Here is a 23,496-nt window from a genome sequence, read left to right as displayed (position 1 = left end):
GAATTGATCCAAGTTTGAGAAGGGTTATGCAAATGAAGCTAAATGACAGGGTAGCAATTTCAAGCATTTTTTTTCTCCTCAATGATACCTGCCTACTGATTCACTTGTCTCACTTCTTTATGACTGTGCCCAACTCTAGGCAGGAGGAGATGAAGGAAGGTTCTCAGTCCTTGATAGCCTCATTTTTTTTTTTTCCCCATGAAATCAGTGTTTCTTTCCCTGACTTTTTTCCTTCTTTCTTTGGAAATTTTCTTTTTTCCCCCTTTTGGCCTTTATATCATCTTTTTCTTCTTTTTGATGATGACAACGTATTTGTACCATCGCAAAATACATACCAACTTACTTGGAGGCCAAGACCTGCAAATTATTTTTATACTAAGGTCTGGTCCAGGTCTAAATAAATACCTAATCTCACATAGACATTTTTTCATCTTTTCCTCAAGAAACTAAAACTTTTTCATAATTGAAAATTGATGATTTAGCCATCTTTTGCACACACACAAACCCTGCCTCTTTTAAGTTATCACCATACATTTTGCATAGCATTTCAAATAGTCTTTTCTAAATTTCCAGTTATCTGGATCACAACATCTCTTCAGCAGGGCTAAAGAAAACAAAGGAAACTTGGAAATATTTTAGCCCAATTTCTTAATTTTCCCAGTATATCCCACGTTAAAGAAAAAAATGAACTGTTATTGCACGGACAGCCTGGACTACGCAGTTTCAAATTTGAGTCTATTATTTTATTGTCCATAACTCTCTTGTCCTGCCACTTTCCCCCATTCTATAGTGGGAGTATAAATTCACTAAAGGTGAGGCTTATGTTTTATATTTCTTTTGCAGGTCTCATAATATTTAATGTCAATCTTGGATTTTCAATAAATGCTGACTGATGTATACCCTAAATAAGCCTACTGGTAGAGGAATTGAGCCATGGATTCAGGAGATTTTTATTCTTAACTATCCTCTTAAAAGGAGTAGTATTGATAACTTTTCTTTTCTATTCTCACAAATTGCGATTTAAGTGAATACACACATTTTTTTTTGGATTGATATCTGGAGACAGGGTGAGGAACTGGTTTTCTTAGAAGTAAGTGTGCAATGTTAGATGTTTCTTGACAGAATTAGGTTTGGAAAATGTGTTATCATCTATGGTGAAGTCCAAGCCAAAAAGCAATATTCTATGCTAGAGTGGAATTTTGTGGCATATAAGTAATGTGGAATTCTTGTCACTGTGTATTAAAACGGCTGTCTATTCTATCAAAATTTACCATGATATCTATTCTAATCCTGTGTGAACTCTTTTCACCAGAAAGGAGAATAAATATAACCTAAGAGCTCATCACCTTCTGTGAATTTTGCTGTACTTTTGATTTCCAAGTTCTGTGAGATATTTTAATTGATCAAGATATTTAGAACACATGATTTATTTCCACAGCTCCTCTTTCATGTATTAAAGAATCAGAAAGATAGTAAGACAATAGCTGCAGAAGTGAATAAATTTCAGTCCTTATAGATGGAACTTAATTTAATTCAATGAACATTCATTGAGCAACTATAATGTACGAGACTCTATGCCTTCTGTTAAGAAGAGAAAGAAACTTTCTTTTAAGAAGCCTATTTTCAAATAGCTTCTCTATTTGAAGATCAGGCATATACATAAATGTTTATAAGTTGATAGGTGCTATGAAAAGTGATGGTTTGGATAGAGGGTTGAGTATTCCACACTTTTTAAACCAAAGGCTTTACAGAGAACAACTAAATCTTGAAAGATGATAGTTATTAATCAGGAAGATGGACTTTTCAGGTGGAGGATTTCCAGCATTGATAGAGAGTAAGTACCAGGGGTGTGCGTAGAAGGGAAGGATGGCCTACAGAGTCATATCTTGCTATAATGAGGCATTTGGACTTTTTTTTTCTCATGGAAGATGGGAAGCCACTGAAGAGTTTTCATCAATGAAACATCAGACTTTTATTTTTGAATGTTCGCTGTCATTTCAGCACAGTTAGAGGACTGGAAGGAGACAAGGCAAAGGCAGGGAGACCAGTTAGGAGGTTGCAAAAGGTAATAAAAGGTAATAAAAGCAGTGGCAATGAGTATGCACAGGTTGTATATTAGTCCATTTTCACACTGCTGATAAAGACATACCTGAGACTGGGTAATTTATACAGGAAAAAGCATTTAATGGACTTACAGTTCCACATGGCTGGGGAGGCCTCACAATCATGGCAGAAGGAAATCAGGAGCAAGTCATGTCTTATACATGGATGGCAGCAGGCAAAGAGAGAGTTTGTGTAGGGAAACTCCACCTTATAGAACCATCAAATCTTATGAGACTTATTCACTATCATGAGAAAAGCAAGGGAAAGACCTGCTCCATGATTCAATTACCTCCCACCAGTTCCTCCCATAACACATGGGGATTCAAGATGAGATTTGGGTGTGGACAGAGCCAAACCGTATCACACAGCACGTACTTTTGTTTGTAGCCTACAAGAGCCATTCTAGTACCTTTCATTACTATTTCAGGGCAAATGGGGCTATTGCAGCTGGAATGTTTAAAATGTCTACTGTGTCAGATGCTGGCTAAATGCTTGATACTTACAATTCCCTTTTATAGACACATAGTTAAACTACATTTCCCAGCCTTCTTGCATCTAGGTGGGGCCATGTGACTAGCTTTTGCCAATGAAAGTCAGAGAAAATGATGTATCATTTGCAGGCTGAAATATTTACAAGTGAATGTGCCTTCCCCACATTTTCTCTTTCTCTTTCTTTCTTTTATTCTTTTTGTATCTGAAGTCTTGAGGACACACGATGGAGATAGAGATGTTAGAGTTGCCAAAGAGAAAAAGCCTGGATCCCTGAGACAAATCTTGGAGGAGAGTCACTCAGGTGAATAACGTGATAAGAACACCTGCATTGGATTTTCCGTGAGCAAGAAATAAACTTTAAATGACTTACTGAAGTGTTTGAGAGTTTTTGTTATTGCAGCTAGTGTTAATTACCCTAATACATATTTTCTTATTCTTACCTTTGCCATCAGCCAGAAGTTTGTTGGTTTCCTTTAAGCTCATATCCCTTGCTTCTTTAGTTGCTTTAAGCTTTTACTGTCTCTCTCTCTTTGTGTGTGTGTGTGTGTGTGTGTATGTGTGTGTGTGTGTATATATATGTGTGTGTATATATATATATGCCATATCTGTATAAACACATGTATGTTTAGCAGTAGTCACTCTGCTGGATGTTGGAGATTCAATAATAAATAATTAAGATCTCTGTCATGATGGAACTAAGAGATAAAAGGAGGAAAAGATAAGTTATAAGTAGTTATAACAAATGTAGCAAAGTACAATTAGTGTTATGCTAGAAAAAGTATACATCACTTTGGTTACTCACAATAAAAGTCAGATACAACTCAGTAACGTATTTAATTAAATTCAGCTTAACAACACGTTACCTAAGGTATACCAGCCATTATGTTAAGTACTTGACATAAAAATTATAAAAACATTGTTCTAGTATTCATGAAACTCATAGTTGGTTGGAAGAGCCAGACACTTAGAATACTTACCAAGTAGTAGTTTTTAACTCATTTAGGTGTAACAACAGAAATAATTACAAGGCGTTGAAGCAGCACCAAGGAGGATGTGATGGACTCTGTGTTGTATAATACTGCTAGATAGTACTTGACTAGTTTTCCTCCTAGATCTTTCTTTTATCCAAGATTTGAGTGTGAAAAGTCTATGCTTAGGAAGCTGGTGCAGTGGCTTATTCCTATAACCCTAGTGCTTTAGGAGGCTGAGACAGGAGGATTGCTTGAGGCCAGGAGTTCAAGATTAGTCTGGGGAAGATATGGAGACCCCATCTCTGCAAAAAATAAAACAATTAGCTGGGTATGGTGGTATGCACCTGAAGCTCTAGCTACTTGGGAGCTGAGGTAGGAGGATTTCTTGAGCCTAGGAGTTAGAGGTTGCAGAGAGTCATGATGGCGCCACTGAACTCTAGCCTGTGTGACAGAGTGATACTCCATATCTTAAAAAAAGAAAGAAATCTAAAAAAAGAAAGAAAAAGAAAAAAGAAAAAGGAAAAATCGTCTATGCTTCATGAGGAAATGGAAAAAAATGGAAAATATTAGCATTATGTTTTGAAGAGTATCTGATGAGTAAGAGCTATTCTGTCACACCCTCAGTCATTCAATAGTCATTCTTTCACGCAATCAATATGTATTTGGTAAGCAACATGACAAGAAACTGTTTCCATGCCTAGATAAAGATTTTTGAGAAGTGAATTTGAGACAAAGATGGAGTGAGCAGACAGTGTGGGTCCCAGGGAAAAGAATTCTTCATACCATATACCTTGGGCTGAGCTGTGGAGTTGGAGAGAGCACTAGGAATCCCAGATTAGTTTCTGGGAGTTGGGAGCAGTGGGGATGTGCATCTTCCGTGATAGAGCTTAGGAAACAAGTAACATCCAGAGGTGAAATGTTGGTGATGTGTGTTTAGCCAGTGATAGTTTGGACGAGAATCTGTGGTCCAGAAAGCTGCAACAGTAGTAGGATGTGCCCAAGAAAGGTACAGAAATAAACAAGTTCCCAGATGGTCCCAAACAGAGAACTGTGGCCATGCTGGGAAAGGAAGAGGCAGAATGATCTCCTTGTCATCATGTTAGCTCACTAGAGACCAGAAAGCAGCTTAGAGAGGGCTAGACATAAGGACGACCTGCAGTGAAGACGGAGCTGCAATTCAGGATCATCCTCCAAGTCTGATAATGGCGATGGATGCTGTAGCTGAAGTTGATGAGGAGGAAAGATGACCCTAAGCACCAGATACTTCACCTTTCATCACCCCTCTCCTGACAACTCAGCATTATATTTCTCCCTGGAACTTGGATGAAAAGTTGGGTGAAGATAGGTAGAACTCTAAAATTGTTGAAATTATATTTCCAGCATACAGTCAAAGAGATTCATAATAGTATGTAAGCTGAGTTAGAGAAAAATACAGCCAAGTTTATTTCTTGTACCCTGAGTATTTAAGCTGTAAAAGATAGTGGGGTTCAGAGAAGTCTTCTAGAGGGAGGTTGAATCTAAACTAGGATATAAAGAGTGAATAGAACTTAGGCTACCTAAAATATTTTTATGTAGTCCTTGATGATGTGTGGTCTAGATTTTGTATTTGTCAGTTGGAATGTGTATTATGTATATTTATTATGGTAAAATCTCTGGCAAATACCCTCTTAAATAATTTTTACTCAGTGTCTGCGTTTATTTCACAATGATAGAGAATAATGAAACTATGTTTTTGAATACACATATAACAAGAGTATACATTATTTTTCAGTTTATAATAATGTGCTTGGCCCTTAGTGATTTTATTTTACTGATGAAAAATTGGATCCTTAGGCCCTGCCAGGCTCTCTGGGCTCATGCCATTCCACCCCTACTTGTTTACTGTGTTTTAACCAGGCTGACCTTTCAGTTCTTCAAATGTGACAAGCTTCATCTCTCCCCAGAGCCTTTGGAATAACAATTTCTTTTTCTTTATACTTTCCCTTTCCCCTAAAACATTGAACTCACCTGTACTTACAGACTTGTATAGTCACCTGAAATGATTACCTTGGGAAGCCATATACTTATTTCTTGATACTACTCCTATAGTCTTGTGCAAACAATTTTGGGACTTTCCTTTAAAACCCATTCATAAGCCATATCAGAAAATCCATTTTGTTAGCTTGTATTCACACTTTGTTTTTGACCTAAAGTGGTAGTGTAATGTGAAAATCTCACTCTGCTGGATTTCAAATGACACTTGTCTGTTTCCAGAAATTAAATCCATCTTTAATGAAGAAAGAGGTACAGCTGTTGAACATCTTCAAGGGAATGAACCATGGATTCTGAAAGTGATTGATTGAAATGTGAGTCCCTGAAACATTTTTGGCAAACGCAATATTGCTGAAATAGGTGTCTGCTTTTCTAACGTGGCTCATTTGAATGTTTGCATTAGCTTATTAGAAAAGCAACGACATTATCTTAAAGTCACATCGAATAAACTGATTGCTGAGATGACATAAAAAAGACTTAATTTTACTCAAATATATAATCTGTATAACCAATTTGCATGCTGTCGACACACACACACACACACACACACACACACACACACACACCCTCCCCCAAAAGCAGCTATGCTGGTGAGATCTGAGTTTGACTAAGAAACTCAGTGAGTTCACAATTGAATCACTAAGATTACCATATCTGGATTGGTTGGCTACAAAATAAATATGTGGTAATAATTCTTTAGCCACCGAATCACTGCAGACAAATCAAGAAGACAGAATATACCTACTCCTTGGGGAAATTTCACTTTTGGACTCTATAAAACATATTTTTGCTCCAACTTGTGCCATTTTCTACTAACAAATAGAAAAAAAATCAAAGTGGACTGACCCTGAAAAAATTAGTTTAATTTTGCCTTTATTTAGGTAACATATCTTAATAATTTGAGCAAATCAATATAAACAGAAGATTTTTATATTTTATTATTTTTACATAGGTGATGGAAACAACAAAAGATCAAATCAACACGCAACAATTGTTCAACAGGAATATTCAGCAAGCAACATTATTGAAACAGAGTGAACATGATTCAGTTTATCAAAATTAACTTCAGTATCTGGCACATGGAACTATCAGCAGAAGAACTTGTGCTTCACCGTTTCATCTCTTGTATAATTCATGTTTCCCCTAAATTTGCTAGTTGTACCTTACACACTGTAGACTTTCAGTGAATAGTAAGAGTCTTCACTGTAACTGTGGCTGAAGCTCCTAAGTTAAGGTTTTTCCAAAAAATGTTTTTTTTTTTTTCAGGAAAATATTCCAGGAGGAAAGAAATTTGTTTTTAAGGTAATCTAGCTATCAACCGATGTCTTGAAACCTTAAAATTAACAGTCATTTCAACTAGTTTCATCCTAGCGAGTGTCTAATTAAACCTTGGCAAGATCACTGATTTTATAATATTCACTGGCAGCAATCTCCACATGTTAACTACACACACACGCACACAAATACATTTCTTTTCCTCTATTTAAATCTTCTGCCTGTAAATGCGATGAAATTCTAACATATTATTTTGGGAAATAATCAATATTATTATTCTCCATGAGATTTATTTGGTGGGCCTTTCTTATTGTATTCTTACTCATTTCCTTTTTCCAGAGTACTAAGAGCAATGGGCTTCAATTTTCCATGAAAATGCCCACAAATAATTAGTTAAAATGACTGACTTTGGCACATCATTCATACATCATATAATGGGGAGGGGAAATCCTTAAAGAAAATGCACACAAATAATTCAAGAAAACATATCAAACTTGATGTAAATTCTTTATTTCTTCGTTCATGTCGTGGAGAACATTATCTATCCATATGTATATGTATATTTATATTTATATCTACATCTGTAAATCTATGAGGAACTAACTTGTTCATAAGCATAATCCAAGGGGTTGCTTGAATGTATATAAAGAACACTGATGTGGGATGTAGTTGATCTTGCTTTTAAGTTTTGGCCAACTGCTGAATTGTTATATTGCACAAAATAATTAATTCTTTTGTGTGTTAATTTCATTATTGGCTAAATTTGTCATAACCACTCTATAGGTTATTTGTTACCAAGACTCATATAAGAAATATAAACATACCTTGATGATTATTACTGCTTCTGGGTGTTTAAGTTTTGGTGAATAAAAAAAAGTCAGATCAGAAATTCTCAGTTAAGAATAAATTAGTAAATTGAGTATTCGGGTAAAATATTTTCAAAATGTATAGGTTCTAGAGTGACTTTATTTATCATTGCATTATAAACACATTTTTCTGGCCCTTAATTCATGTAACTAAAAGAAAACATAGGCATTTAAAATAAACAAAAATAAAAACATATTTTTAAAATCAATGTTACGATTTTTAAAATAGGTTCAGAAGTTCCATATACCTGAATCTGAAAGGCTTTTGCAAAACTAATCAAACAACCTTCTAAGAAAGGATTTCTTGGCAGGAGTCAAGATTTTTCCAGAACCTTTTTTACGGAGGGATTTCATTGGAGGCTTTTTTAAGGGTAGGACTCTTTGGGGAGTGTGTAGAGCTCTTGCTATCTCCACATGCTCATTGCAGTAATACTTGTTGCTTCCTGCTGACAGATGGATGAGCGTGCGTTCTGCCAGATCCATGCACTGAGCATGGACCCAGTGCCCATCCCCATGAGAACAGTAGATCATGGCGGGTTTGTTCAGCTCGGTTGAATAGAATGGCACCCAAGTGTTGATATCCACGTCACAAGTAGGGCAGCATGTAATCCAGTAGCCTGTCTCAGACTCATCTTCTTCATCATCTTCATTATAGGTGTCAAATTCATCATCACCATCAAAACTATTTGCTTCTGCACTGAAACAAAATTCTTCGGAGTCTTCAAAGGGAGTGGAATCCCCTGGATCTTCTGTTGATGTCTGACTGTTTGTGAATGTTGTTTGCTCTTCATTCGTATCATCTTCAGCACATTTCAATGTATAGAAATAGAATGCTTCTGAAACAACTTGTTTATTGTCTCCTGGTATGCCAAGAAAAACAGTTCCATTTCCCATGTTGCTTCCAAACCATATCTTGCTGTGCTTAATGTCTGGGGTCCAATCTGGGGTCTCCATCTCACGAATTTCTATCTTGTTGTCCTCTAAAGAGATTATGTTGCAGATCATTCTTTTTTGGTTTTCAAGCTGATATCCACCAACAATAACAAATTCATCCTTGTTAGTTTGAGTCAGGATTGCACTGGAGACAGAGATTCCTCCTGGCAAGACTGTGCAATTCACAGCTGGGCTACCCAAGGGAAGATCAACCCTTATTCTGTACAGGTTGGCAGGCCGGATATTATTGGCAAGTGAATGTCCTCCTAAAATATAGATGGTATCATTTTTGGCAATAGAGACATGAAAAGATAGCCCATCCTGAAGTTCTGGAAGAATGTATGATGTAGCACACCCAAATTCAAAATCCACCAGGAAAACATGGGGCAGGCAGTCAGCTACACTATTCCATTTTTCTGTGGTTCTGTGGGTAGAAGGCATGTATGAGCGTCCTCCAAAGAGAACACCCATACTTTTCCCTCGGCTATACACCACATTAATGGAATGACCATATCTGGCTTCAGGAACATCGCCGACCAAGTCTTTCTCTGTGCAGCGAAAAGTAACCCTTTTGTTGTTCTTGCAAACAATAGACATGACATAAATCTTATCTGAAAGCTCATTGTTTGGTGTTTTCCCTCCATGGATGATGTATTGATGCTTTTCAGAGTCCAAGTCGCCTTTGAATGTGCAAGTAGCTGGGTAGCGAAGAGGAGGGAGGTAGCAGGAATCCTTAGAGAAAATTGTAGGCTTCAGTTTGACATGGTTATGCTTTACATCCAAGTGGAAAACTCCAGTGGGGCAGGATCTTTTGGGCCAGCCTTTTTGGCCAAAGAAGAAAACTTGTCCATCAAAATTCATCAGTGAGAAGCCTGGTTGAATTAAGGCTATGTTATTACTGACTGTTACCATCTGCAGAGACATATTTTCTGATGGCATGTAGATTTTTGTCTGAAAGAATTATAAAATAAAATTACTTAGAGATCTCTTCATATAAATCATCGTATTTAGATTCCTTCACATGTAAATAGCATTTTTTAAAAGTCCTCCCACACGCTTGCAGTGGGACTGAATGAGGAAAATCCAAGGAGTTAGGGCAGTAAAGAGCCACAGAACCTTTACTGCCATGCCATCCAAGGAGCTGGGACATGTTTTAGCCACGAACTAGTCTCCCTAGGATTTCTGGGAATTGTAGTCCTTTTCCTTAAAGAGTCACCACGCGTCAGCTGAAAGAACCACATTTCCCAAGAATCCGTTTTCTCTGGGATGTGTAGCTTTGGAAATCTGTCTTTGTTGCTCAGGGAGAGGGGACTCCTGGAATGTGTCTCTGAATAAAGACTAGCGGAAGGTGCGAAGTGACTAGATGGGAGCCAAGGAGGAAAACTAGGGAATGGGAGGTGAGAGTGGCTACACCGACCCAACATCCGGGTTGCCGGAAGGCTGCAGCGCCCGGAGCGGTGTCGGGCAAACCGCTACCCTGGTATTGTTGGAGCCTCTCCTGGGGACTTTTGAACAGGTGACCCGGTAGGAAGCACAACTGCTTCTGTTGGAGTGCGGTTGCCTGGAGACCGCAGTCTGAAGGGACTCCCGGCAGAGATGTCGTTACGGTGTCCTGCCTGTCTGGATGCTTAGGAGCGCGACTCAAAATTACACCCCTGAGGACCTCGGAGGTGCTTGGGGCGGGAGGTTGAAGGGGTCACCGAGGTTACAAAAGCCGTGACTGTCTTACAGAACAGAAAGATGGGTCTTTGAATCCCTCGAGTGCAGGGGAGACATTGCCTGTTAATGATTTTTACCACTTCTACATTTAGTAATTGAAATACAAAAGGCCCTTTGTTTTCTTCACTGTTTTTACTACTGTTTTTAGGGTTCTTTTAGGGAAGCAGAGAAGGTTCCTAAACACATCTCCTTTTCATCTTCATTCTAGGAAAATAGAGTTAGTGGCTTTTTCACATCTTTCCAGTCCAAAAACTTTTAGGTAATTCTTTAATAATTCTGTAGTAAGAAAGCAGGGACTAAGAAGCGAAATGTTTGAATTATTCAGGATTTCATACTTGTGTTACAACAAAAAGAATATTTACTAGATGAAGGAAGCTTGATAAATTTCTATTTTATTATTGTTTACCTTAGAGAGATGTGGAATACACTGCCTGTTTGCAGTGTGAAGTCCTGTGCACCAAATATTAAAGGAAACAAAATAGTACAGAATGCTTGACTTTTAAGAGTTAGTTCTTAATGTGGTTCAAAAGCGGTATAAACAATGGCTAAGAGTATGGACTCTGAATGCTTACTGGCTGGATTCAAATCCTGGCTCTGCCACTAACTACATGACTTTGGGCAAGTTCTTTAACTTCTGTGTGCCTCAGTTTCCTCATCTGAAAACTGAGATAATAATTTTACTAACCTTGTATATTGATGTCAGTTATGATTAATAGTTGAATGTACGTAAAGCACTTAGAACAGGGATTTGCACACAGTAGATGATAGTTATTATTATGATTTTTAAAAAATTTACCAAAAAGTAAGGTCTAGTGCATACGCACCTGCCAGTAATGGCAGTTGATAAGGTTGGAGAGGATGAGAAGGGGCTTTAGGATCTGGGAATCAGGTCAATGGGTATAGATAGATAAACATTTGAACTAAAAAGAATTGGATAAACATATATGATGAGTGTGCTGGTAGTAGTTAATTTATTAACAGAAGATAGTTAATATTTTATTCCTTTTGTCACCCTTTGTCTAACCTTCATTAAATATACAGGCCCTAAAGTTGAATTATCTGAGTCCAAATTAGGCTCTAACACTTAGTTGCTGTGTAACCACCCTGGGCAAGTTATTTTTCTCTCTGTTATTTTTATCTGTAAAATGGGGATAATCTTGGTACCTATTCACTGGGCTGTTTTGAGAAATAAATGGGATAGCATGTGTAAGTCAAATAGAACAGTGCCTGGCACATAAACACTCAATAAATGTTAGTCAGTACTATAATTTATCTAATTGATCTTTATTCCTTCTGCAAAGATTCCTTGAACTATTTAGACTCTCTGGTCACTCTAATGAGATGTTGGTGGGTTTCTTTTTTTTTTTTTTGCTTTAAGAACTTCTGTAGATCAGCTGTAATTTACTGCTAAATAATCTCTTGTAGTTATTATTTTTAGTCTACTTGGGAGACTCCTAAGGGGGTGATCTTTTAACAGTTATCTGGTGGGTTATTAAAGCAGGTGAGGAAATGGTGTCTGAGAAGCATTATTATCAAAGTTATGAAAGCAAGCCTCTCTCCCTCAGTTGTACATTCAGCAACCTGTCCTGCTTAAAAATAATCTGGGCAGTGTTTTATTTATATCATGGCCTACCCAAGCCTACATGAGTGAAGGCATCTGAGCAACTATGAAAAATGCTATTCATAGAAAGTAAAAGGAGACCTTATTGACCCTCACTTCAGAAAACTGTAGGTGATTACACTCAGCCTGAGTGATTATGATCAGAGAGTTGTTCCAATTTGGGTAGGGGGAACACTGAAGCCAAGGCCAGCTGGTTTCAAACACTTGTGGTGACCGCTTCTGAGATACAAGGCAAGCCATACAGTGGTAATGGATTCCATTACCACTTGAAGAATCCCACAAAGGGATTTTTCAAGAACACTTACTTTTAAAACTATGTTTTCATTGTCACCCTTTGGTTTCACTTTAAGGTTGCTGTAGGAATTTTGGCTTCTCATAAGTGAAAACATGATTATTGTAGATTACACAGAAACATTTTCTTGGGCAAGACGTGAGGAGGATTGTCCATTTTTGTAACTTAGTCTAGGCCCTAAAGATTTTTGAAATAGGGCTTTTGACCTGTTTTCCCTTTGATGCCCTGCTTTTGGCTCATTTCATAATTTCAAGGCCCTAAAAACAGTGGTAAAGTTTCTTATTGCTAAGATGAATTACCTCCTCTTGTAACACAGTTAAGGTGTGAGTAATTTTTAGATTACTCACTTTAACCAGATGATGTATGCATTTAAAGAATAAACAGGAATATGGAAAGTGTTTTCACATTATTTTGCCCATTTAGTTTTTGAAATTTTGCTTTATTGACTTGAATATATTTTTCACTGGAGTAGACTATTGTTTCTCTTCCATGGTTTCAATATGACTGTATTAGTCACATCTTGGTTTTTAAAAAGAGTTTTTGAATGATTATACTATATCTAAAATAACCTACTGAAGTATTTTCCTTTTAATAGGCTATATAAAACAGACAGATTTAAAAAAATGAGACCGTGTTCTTCAGCTGAGGGAGGTTTCAAGGTCAACACATTAAAGATTCTTTGTAAAGGACAGAAATATAGGACCAATAAATATATACAATTTTCCCAACCCCATGCTAACATTCTTCAGCAGGGAGATTTTCATTTATTCACTGTGATGCTAGGGCATAGTTGAGTATAATAAAAGGACTCATGATATGAGGTCTGGGTTTATAGTTCCCCACATCTGAACCGACTTTTTCTTTTCCAAAGAAAGATACTGTACTCTGAAACATTAAATCTTGCTGATCCGTGCTGGCCATGTTTTCCTGATTGCTCCAGAGTAGCAGGTAACCTCATGTAAGTAACTTCAGGCATTTAATGTGTGAATAACACTATCTTGCACTGTTAATCAGGTTTGAGGCATACATTATTTTATTTTTGCTGGCAGTAAAAGCAGGATTAGATCTTCCTTCCTGTACTTAGGCCAGAGAACGATTTATGTTCTAAGATTAATAATAGTGCTCTTAAGGCCTAAGAATTAAATCCCTGAAGCTGCCAGAGAACAGAAAGCCCCACATTTTCCAAATTCTACTCATCCCTTCCCTATCTAGATACCAAATCCATTTGTAACTAACACACTGTCAAAGTGTGGCTTCTTCATTCCCTTAAAGTTTATGAACATAGGCTCCCATTTTTTAGCTTTGGTAGAAATGAAGGTATCAGACCTACCTGAAAGCCAGAGGGGCTGCTCACGCCTCTCTGAATCTTTGCCGCTAAACCAGGTATTAATTGTCAGCACCTGGGGAAGATTCACTGACTGCGCACTATGACTGTGGCAAGCAGAAGGCTGAGTGTAAAGAGAGTGTGTATGTGTGCCTGCAGATGTTCTCATGAACACTGATCTAATGGGAGTAACTGACTATGACCTTTTTTTTTTTCTCTCTCTCTCTCTCTTTAGATGGTTGAGGGAGTTACCCACCAGGGTGTACCCTCAGGATTTAACTATTTCACTACTAGCAAAAATGGCAACACAATTCACTATTTGTAAAGATAAAAAGAAATCTGGTCAAAACTTGATTTTTAAAAATTAAAAACATTTTAGAAAAACACAGAAGAAATGCATACAGTTTCTGTGATTTAAATAAATACTATTTTGAATCAAATGAGAAATTATTTGTCCTAAAGCAGAGACCACTAATACCAGGGCTATTCATTTTAACTTTGAAGTACTCTTTTGTGGTCTCATTTTCTTTAATGCAAGACTCAGAAGGAAAGAGTTATAATTATTCCAGGCCCTCTACCAACTTTATATCAGGCAGCTACTGTGTAATAATACAGTTTAATGATTAAGAAAATGGACTTTGGGGTCAAGCTCACCTGGTTTTCTCTGCTAGCTGTGCTATTTTTTCAGGTAAAGTCATCTTAATACTTAAGCCTTTGTTTCTCTGTCTCTGAAATGATGATAATAGAAATATTTACTTCAAAAAGCTGTTGAGAAAAGATTAAATGAGGTAATGTATGTAAAGTGTTTAGCCAAGGAAGAGATTAATATTCCATAATGATCTGGATAGCAAAAAATTACCTTTATAATTTCTTACCTTTACCTTTTTTTTTTTGAGATGGAGTCCTGTCTGTCTCCCAGGCTGGAGTGCAGTGGCATGATCTCGGCTCACTGCAACCTCTGCTTCCCAGGTTCAAGCGATTCTCCTACCTCAGCCTCCCAAATAGCTGGGATAACAGGCACATGCCATGACACCCAACTAATTTTTGTATTTTTAGTAGAGATGGGGTTTTACTGTGTTGGCCAGTCTAGTCTCAAACTCCTAACCTTGGGTGATCTGCCTGCCATGGCCTCCCAAAGTGCTGGCATTACAGGTGTGAGCCACCTTGCCCAGCCTATAATTTCTAATAGTAGCATAACATTACATTAAGTAAATGTAATATAATTTACCTGACCTTCCACTGTTGTTGGTCATTTGATCAGTTTCCATATGGCTGAGGTGATAAAATGTAGTGAACAGAGGTAGGCAAATCTGGGTTTGAGTTTCAATGTTGTGACCTTTTTGAGTGTCAGTTTTCTTATCTCTAAGATGGGAGTAGTAATTACCTTGTTTTAAGGCTTAATGGATTAAAATGTCTAGTATATAGAATGTATACAGTAAATCTTACCTAATGAAGATGCTGTAAATATATTTGTATAGTGACTACTTTAATTTTTTTGCAAAATTTTAGTGTGTATATTTTCAGGGTTGATTTTTTTTTTTTAAACAGATATGTGTAGTTCAATTGCTTGGTTGATTCTCATCATTTGAAATGTCGACCCATCCTTTAAACAGCATCATCATCTCTTCTAGTGCCTTCCATGATGATTTTTTTAATCTGCAAAAGGATGTTGGGTTATTTCTCTAACCTATTTATGTGTTTTATGTATAAGATACTTGAAATTAGAGCAACAATAAGGACAACTGTCATAAAGTTGATATATTGGATGTCTCCACTGTAAATATAAAATAAGAAATGCAAAGATAGAAACCATGGGTAGGTTTAGACATGTTTTAGCCTTTGGATTTTACTAACAGGCCATTTTTAGCATAAAAATTAGTTGCTGAACGAGTAGTTGTCTCCTGAGGAGACTAGAAATTAGTAGCACATTTGAAAATGGGTTTTAAGACTCCAAGTCCTTGCTATACCGCTAGGAGAGCATTAGACTTACAGTGATCTCATGCAAGGTCCCTGATCTCCCAAATTCCTCAGCATTGAAACTAAATATAAAATAGTAAACTATATTTATTGAGCATCTACTATGTATAAAACCATGTGGAGAATTAGAAAAAAAAATCAGACACAGGTCTTGCCCTTAAAGCAGGGGTTGCCAATCCCTGGGCCAAGGACAGGTACGGTCAGCAGTCTGTTAGGAACAGGGCTTCATAGCAGGAGGTGAGCTGCAGGTTGGCAAGCCTTACTGCCTGAGCTACGCCTCCTGTCAGATCTGCTGTATGGCATTAGATCATCATAGGAGTGTGAACCCTATTGTAAACTGCGCATGCAAGGGAGCTAGGTTGAGTGTTCCTTATGAGAATCTAATGCTTGATGATCTTAGGTGGAACAGTTTCATTCTGAAGCCAGCCCCCTCACTGTGGTCCATGGAAAAATTGTCTTCCATGAAACTAGTCTCTGGTGCCAAAAAGGTTGGGGACCACTGCCTTAAAGAACATATATAATAGTAGAATGAAGCAACTTTTGGTTGCAGATGAACATGCCTTATATTCTTGCCACATTCATCTTTACTTAAAAGTTCTTAGAAGTTCATTAAGAAATCACAATTATAAGTTTCTCAGCCCATTTTTAAGCCTTGAGGCAAAATCAAATTCAAACTCCTACAAGAACATATTGATTTATCCTTCAGTAAATTTCAAAAAACCAGTACACAATCAAAGAATACAAGTCAGTGAAATTACAGAGTAAAACAACCTTTATTTTATGGGAAAGATAAAAACTTAGTAATGGGATATCCTGGCATAATAATTGGACCAAAAAGGAAATGTAATTGGAAAAAAAAGATGGAAGCCAACCTCAAGCCCAATCCCTTTATTTTTACACTCAAACTACTCAGGGTCGGAAAAGTTTACATAACTTGACAAGGGTAACACAGCTGCAGGGATCTGTGGACATGGTGGGTTGGAGGGAGGCAGAATTCATGACAGTGCTTTTCAAGAACTGTAGTGCATCTCTCAAGCATTTCTATCACCATTTTATAAATGGAGAAACAGCTTAAACTTCATTATCACTCAGTGAGTTAACTAGCGTTTGAAATAATGTCAGTGGCAACTTTTCATAGCATTAGGATAAGCATAGACAATGATTACTGTTTTACTAAGTGGCAGAGTTTTGAGGAAGTAAGATAAATTGTGTTGGAAAGGGAGATGTTTGGCCTGTTGAATGAATTCCATAATAGGAGCCACAACTGAAACTGACAAAGAAAAGAGGAAGGAAGAGGAAATATATAGAAGGAAGCAATTTACAGTTAGTATGATGGATTATCAAGAGAAGAACATGACAAGTGACTTGACATTTTTTATTTAAAGCAATTAATTAGATATGGCCACCTGACCAGAATGAGTAGTATCTTCCTATAAAAGTTTCATGCTCTCTGATTTAAGGTGGATTCTTTGCTTGAAAACAAAATGGAAAAAAATTTCAGAGGAGTTTGGCTGGAAAATTTTTCTTGCTAGAAAAAAATTTACTGAAAGATTTTATTTTTAGAGAAGGAAAGGAGTTTGAAGGAGTTTGTGATTCTTTTTTTTTTTGGAGACAGGATCTTGCTGTGTTGCCCAGGCTGGAGTGCAGTGGCATAATCTTGTCTCAACTCAGCCTCCACCTTCTGGGCTCAAGTCATCCTCCCACCTCAGTCTCTCAAGTAGCTGGGACCACAGATGGACACCACCATGCTCAGCTAATTATTTAATTTTTTGTAGAGATAAGGTCTCACTATACTGCCCAGGTGGTCCTGAACTACTGGGCTAGAGTGTTCCCCCTATGTTGTCCTTCCCAAGTGCTGGGGTTACAGGCACGAGCTATTACACTTGACCTGATTCTTAGAGTATAGAAACCATATTGACAAAAAGAAATTATTTATATATGTATGTGCATGTGTATGTTATGTTTTGTACATTGAGGCAAAATTGCAGATAAAGTATTGAGTGAAATTGGAAGCTGGGGAAGCACTGTATTACCTCTTACAGCCCATTTATTATTCCACAACCTTAGGAATTTATAATTCAAAATAGCTGGGAAACAAATCTAAAATCTTACTTCTTTTAAGAGAATGCCAAGTGAAATAAAGTTTGATTTTATTTGCGAGATCTGGCATTTTGAAACACTTCGAAATGAACTCCTAGGTGATTTAGTTCAGTTGGTCTACACCTGCTCCTAACCAGCTGTGTGGGTTTTGCTTTAGAGTAGACTTCTTGGTATTGTTTAAAGTCCTGTGCGCTGTGCAGGTGGCTAACAGGCTCAGGAAGTTGGAGAGAAGGGGACAACTTTAATTAAGAGTGAATGCCTTTGTGTCATAGTATGCAGTATAGATAAAGTAACCATTAGTGGGACACTGTATCTTATGTGAGGGTGGGATTATGTTTGAGCTAATCTTTTATGATTGAAATATGGTGTGATTATAGGGCTATAAAGTTGACTCAGAAACCCTACTGCTTTGTGGATTCACAGTTGTATCAGGAGTCTTGAAGAAAATGTTCACTGAATTACTCGCTGTTACTGCCCATAACTCATTGGTATAGTTGATAGCATTTCTGAGGCTAGGAGATCAGTTTTGGACATGGTTGAAATACGTGTATGGCAGATTTTTCTTGATAAATGTCTAGAGGTCAGTTAGTGTGCTTATAGGAGTTTTGTTAGGGGGTGAAGGTATGGTGTTTACTTGTAATGCCACACAACTGTAAATTCTTAAAAAAAAAAAAAAGAAGCAAAAATGGTTGTGAAAAGGCAGACTTTCTGATTTCAAAAACAATGGATTTCCTGAGATTTGTCTTATAAGTGTATCCTACAGATTCTGTGTACACTGTTAATCTGTTTTTAAAAAATGATAGGGAGTAAGTGGGGAGAGTTCAAATGCTTCACTGGTTTGCATTTTTCTTTGTTTGATAGAATTAATAGCTGTGTAACTGAAAACAATCTAATACTTACTTGACCTGCCTCAGTGAGTCAATGCAGACATTTCTGGATTGACTTAAACAGCTAGGAGGAAGAGTATACTTGGGGAAATAAAGTGGGTCTTATACAATCTGCGGATGATGAACAGCAGGGCTTAATGAATGATAGCCTCAAGAAACCTCATTACAGTAGCTTGGGTGAATGAACAGGAAAGGGAAGCAAAGTTTTCAAGAGGAAAGTTTCTGTTTATGCATGTAATTGTATAGATCAGTATGAGTCTGTCTCCCAGAGTTTTCTGTAGGGGGAAAACAACACACCTGGTTCTCACATTCTTGGTAAACTTTTAGTGATAATTTACTTTTCCTAAATATCTTCTGTTTTAATTGACTTATCATTCGTCTCTGTTTCCATCCCCCCTTTCTAAGCAAAAAAAATAATTACAGATTCACAAAATGAATTCACAGGAGGTTCCAAAGAGGTATATGGGGAGGTCTCATGCATCCTTGGTCCAGCCTTCTGCAATGTTAACATCTTGCATAAGTATAGTATAACATAAAAATCTGAGTTATTGCTATTACAAAAATGGAGTGTTGTATAGAATATGTAAATTACAGTCAGGCACAGTGGCTAACGCCTGTAATCCCAGCACTTTGGGAGGCCGAGGTAGACGGATCACTTGAGGTTAGATGTTTGAGACCAGCCTGGCCAACATGGTGAAACCCTGTCTCTACTAAAAATTCAAAAATTAGTCAGGTGTGGTGGTGGGTGCCTGTGATCCCAACTACTCACGAGGCTGAGGCAGGAGAATCGCTTGAACCCAGGAGGTGGAGGCTGCAGTGAGTCGAGATTGCGCCACTGCACTCCAGCCTGGGTGACAAGAGCAAAACTCAGTCTCAAAAACAAACAAACAAAAAAGAATATGTAAATATGCAAATTATAAATCTCTTTAGGGAAGAACCTAGATCTATTTTTGTTAAGGCATCCTTTGTGGTATCTTTGTTTATAATCTGAACCCACATTTTAAAAATTATATGCAGTTTTTAGGATGGATGTGCTGTCTTTTCCTTTTGGTGAGAATTTATCAAGGAGAAACGTATAGCTAGTAAGACATACTTCTATTACTGCTGCATGGAATGCAATTCATCTCTCTCTCAAAGCTTTGTAGTCAACAATAATCCCCAAAGCTTTCCTACCTCCTTCCAAATACTTCCTTTAATATTCACTGAAAAGGGCTATATACCTAGGGGAATTTAATAATATGTAGAAGTCTAGATGCTTATACTACCAACTTTTTTGGTGATAATGAAGAGTTTGATGTCTTTTAGGTGTTAGAAAAGGCTTTTGATAAAAACTCATGACTTGAAGTGCAGTGTATACTTTTTGCTCTAATTGTATGTTTTTTTATTTCATCCTGATGAAAAACAGTAAAGGAGTGTAGGTTCTTTTCTATTTTGTAAGAGATGTTTTGTTTTATATTCTGCTTTCCCTTTATTCCTTTTGTTTCTTCTTTTGTTTTCTCATTTGTATTGGTGGGTCGCTAATATATAATGGTATAATATGTGCTCAGCCTCTGGCCTTTTGAATGTCATTAGGGTATGGAGCACAAATGGAGGCATGAATATACCTGCCAGGGTAAGATTGCTGCTTTGTGCTTAATTTCCTGAGGCTTCAGATATGCCTTAAAGTTCATAATCATGAGCATCTCATTACTATTTATGATGAGAGAACCATCCATTACTGCTCATCAATAGAGTCATTAGTTGACAGAAACCCCACATGAAGTTTCTTTCCCATACTCATTTATTCCTATGATTGGACTAGATAACCTTCAGGTTTCTCTCAAGTCAGAGAATCTGAATTTCTCATTGGATGTTTTTTCTTTCTTCTTGATATTATCTGAAAGACAAAAAAATTAGAGGATACAAAATTGTTGTAGTTCAGTCAAGGAGGAAGACATCAGTTCATATTAGGTCTGTTCTAATCACATCTGTGCAGTCTTACTAAATCTCTGCAGTTAGAGTGCAGTTTGGTCTTTTGGAGATTTGACCATTTACACAAATATAAAAGGACACACCCCTTGTGCAATTGTTGAAGTACAAATGTTGATGATTTTATTTCCTTAGGCAAAGTGATAATATTTTTATGATATCCCATCTTACCTTTCGGTATAGCAGTAGATTGTTACTGAGCAGAAGAATACAATTTTGAGTAAGTGGGCTTTCATAGACCTGCATGACTCTCAGAGTTTTGAACCACTGCCCCACACTTTTTTTTGCAGACATATAACCCTAGTGCTGTTAAAAAGTACGGTATGCACTTTCAGAGAAGCAAGCTCGTGGTGATTTACTTCTTTAGGTCGACTATTGTGTCTGAAAGTTGCATTTTGTTTGAGTAAGTTCATTAACAAGTATCTGAAGGTGAACATCAAAGATGTGCTGAATCAGTGCTGACAATTTCATATACCATATTTCATAATAATGTTCTTTCAGAGAGCACATAACATTAACTAGCTTAGGTGGTTGTTAGCTTCATTATTTGATAGCAGAAAACAAGACTTTAGGGAGGTTATATGATTTTTCTATCTCGCAGTGACTTGGTAAAAAGTGAACCCTATTCCTTACCAGGCCTGTGGTTTTCAAGTGAAGTGTAATAGTCCAAGGAGCAGTGCATGCTCCCTGTATTTCCTTCTGGGGGCCGTGACTGTGAAAGTGTTGCTTGTGATTTACCAGCAGATATTTATACACATTTACTTATCTCAAGACGTTTTGAGTCTTTCATGTGGAGCTCAAAGCCTTAAAACATAAAAACCAAACCAAAACAAAGAATTCTCTTATCCAGGCAAGTGTCTCTCGATCTCTCTCCCCCCCGGCTTTTTCTTTTAGAAAAATACTTCATGATAAAAACACAAAAGTATGTGAATGGTAATTGAAAATGCATTGCTTCCTTTTAGAAAACCACTAGGATTTGCATAAACCACTTGGCTGTCTGATAAGTGATTATCTGTTCTGTCAGTCCCTGGGGACTTTTAATACTAGGTTTGTATTTTTGTAGAAAAGGCAAGTTCTAAATTTGAAGATGGGTATTGTTAAACTCTTCTAATAATGACAGTTTGTGAAACTGGATATTCCAGAAGTCCTTTAAGAAGTCAATAAGACCGGGCACGGTGGCTCACGCCTGTAATCCCAGCACTTTGGGAGGCAGAGGCAGGCGGATCACCTGAGGTCAGAAGTTCGAGACCAGTTTGCCCAACATGGTGAAACCCTGTCTCTACTAAAAATACAAAAAAAATTAGCCAGCCATAGTGGGGGGGCGCCTGGTAATCCTGGTGACTCGGGAGGCTGAGGCAGGAGAATTGCTTGAACCTGGGAGGCAGAGGTTGCAGTGAGCCAAGATCGCGCCACTGCACTTCAGCCAGGGCATCAAGAGTGAGACTTTGTCTCAAAATAAATAAATAAATAAATAATAAATAAATAATAAATAAATAAATAAATAAATAAATAAATAAAATAGTCAATAAAAGCATGTAATCTCTGTATTGGGATAACCACACAAATAAAACTAAAGGCCTAGAAGGATTTTGACTTTGTGCTGGTACAATCTGTTAATTGTTTGCTTTTAGTACTACTGAGATGTGTTGAATAATACTCAAAATATGCCAATCTGAGAAGTGGAAAAGAAGTTTAAAGGAATTTCTGTTAACACTCCTAAAGCATTATGAGAAGACATTTACAGGAATGGAAACCAAACCTGGCTGCATCTCTTTGGTATTTGTTTGCTGAAGTAACTTACCAAAGATGATTTTAAAGAAGAGATTGATAAACTGTTGAAATTTTTCTAGGCTCCAATTCTGGAAAAGCAGATTGACATTGAAATTCTTGTAATGAAGTATACATGCTAATGTAGTGAAATAATAGCCACTTTTGAGTTTACTTATCATTATTTACTGTCTAGCTACTGCAAACACAATTTATTCAGCTCTGCATGGCTAAAGCCTTGGCAGTGTTACAAGTAAATGTGCATAAGCCATAACCAATGCTTTTTCATATATCTAACTTTTTTAGGTACAAATAGCTTGAAACGGTTTCTTTTGTTTTAAGTTGGTACCCAGCTACACTTTTAATTTTTACTCAGTCCTCTACAACTCCATGCTTTATCTGGGGTTGTAATACATGTGGAATTATCTTGATTTATCTTTAGATAACATCACTGCCTTCAGAGTTGAGTGGGCACAGTTATAACAGGTCTTTGTGTAGGCAAAGGACAGAATCCTAAGACTGATCCATCATCATCATCATCCTGGCTAACATTTTTTGAGATGCCATGCGTACTCATTTAATTTTCATAGTAATCTTGTGAGGCATGTGTAGCTTCACGATTCTTTATTTAAACCCTCAGGGTCAGATGTGCTTCAGAATTCAGAACTTTTTGGAGTTTAGAAAGGTAATCAGTGCATGTGTCATATATTATACAAAATCTCTAGGCTGGTTCTGGGAAAGCACCTTATATGCAAGCACACTGGTATTTCTACAGGGAAATATATGAATAGTAACGCTGAGTAGAATAAAAGCTGTAAGTACTCTCATGTTAATTCAATCAGGTCTTGCCCCCAAATGCATTTGGGCATTGTTTTATGAAATTTTTTTTTTTCCTGAACTTTTTGGTATTTTGGAATTGAGGTTAAGGAAATACAGACCTGTACAGTTGTAATCCCTTTTATTTATTTATTTATTTATTTATTTTTGAGACGGGGTTTTGCTCTTGTTGCCTAGGATGGAGTGCAATGGTGCGATCTGGGCTCACCGCAACCTCTGCCTCCCGGATTCAAGCGATTCTCCTGCCTCAGCCTCCTGAGTAGCTGGGATTACAGGCATGTGCTACCATGCCTGGCTAATTTTGTGTTTTTAGTGGAGATGGGGTTTCTCCAG

At 37.3% G+C, this 23,496-nt stretch overlaps 2 protein-coding genes across 12 annotated transcripts in view; one reads left to right on the top strand and one right to left on the bottom strand.

Moving 5' to 3' along the window:
- Nucleotides 1-7,366: 7,366 nt before the first annotated feature.
- On the bottom strand, nucleotides 7,367-13,811 carry RAG2 (recombination activating gene 2). Of its 4 annotated transcripts, XM_011973450.1 has the most exons (3): nucleotides 13,634-13,811; nucleotides 10,233-10,427; nucleotides 7,367-9,622 (listed from the first exon to the last, which is right to left on the bottom strand). In XM_011973450.1, exon 3 carries the CDS (start codon nucleotides 9,608-9,610, stop codon nucleotides 8,012-8,014), a length of 1,599 nt encoding a protein of 532 aa, XP_011828840.1. In that variant the 5' UTR covers nucleotides 9,611-9,622; nucleotides 10,233-10,427; nucleotides 13,634-13,811; the 3' UTR covers nucleotides 7,367-8,011. The 4 variants fall into 4 exon arrangements, 3 of the variants coding, with proteins under 3 accessions (XP_011828840.1, XP_011828839.1, XP_011828841.1); XM_011973449.1 differs by lacking the exon at nucleotides 10,233-10,427; XM_011973451.1 differs by lacking the exons at nucleotides 10,233-10,427; nucleotides 13,634-13,811 and adding an exon at nucleotides 10,089-10,210 and having other exon boundaries at nucleotides 7,611-9,622.
- The window catches only part of LOC105534671 (chromosome unknown open reading frame, human C11orf74), a 61,103-nt gene continuing 47,465 nt past the window's right edge, over nucleotides 9,859-23,496 (top strand). For 2 of the 8 annotated variants that reach the window (XM_011973460.1, XM_011973453.1), the window contains exon 1: nucleotides 9,920-10,068. The gene's annotated coding sequence lies outside the window, so the exon portion shown is untranslated. Of the gene's footprint in view, nucleotides 10,342-10,496; nucleotides 10,650-13,178; nucleotides 13,262-23,496 lie in introns of those variants that run through there. The other 6 variants (XM_011973458.1, XM_011973455.1, XM_011973457.1 and 3 more) reach the window with 5 other exon arrangements.

The sequence above is a fragment of the Mandrillus leucophaeus genome, unplaced genomic scaffold (genome assembly GCF_000951045.1).
Source record: "Mandrillus leucophaeus isolate KB7577 unplaced genomic scaffold, Mleu.le_1.0 Scaffold138, whole genome shotgun sequence".
Lineage (NCBI taxonomy): Eukaryota > Metazoa > Chordata > Mammalia > Primates > Cercopithecidae > Mandrillus > Mandrillus leucophaeus.
This window is presented reverse-complemented; position numbering and strand designations above follow the sequence as displayed.

What these genes read in the sequence shown, in the direction of transcription:
- RAG2 (XM_011973450.1), bottom strand. Translation starts at nt 9,610, where the DNA reads ATGCCATCAGAAAATATGTCTCTGCAGATGGTAACAGTCAGTAATAAC.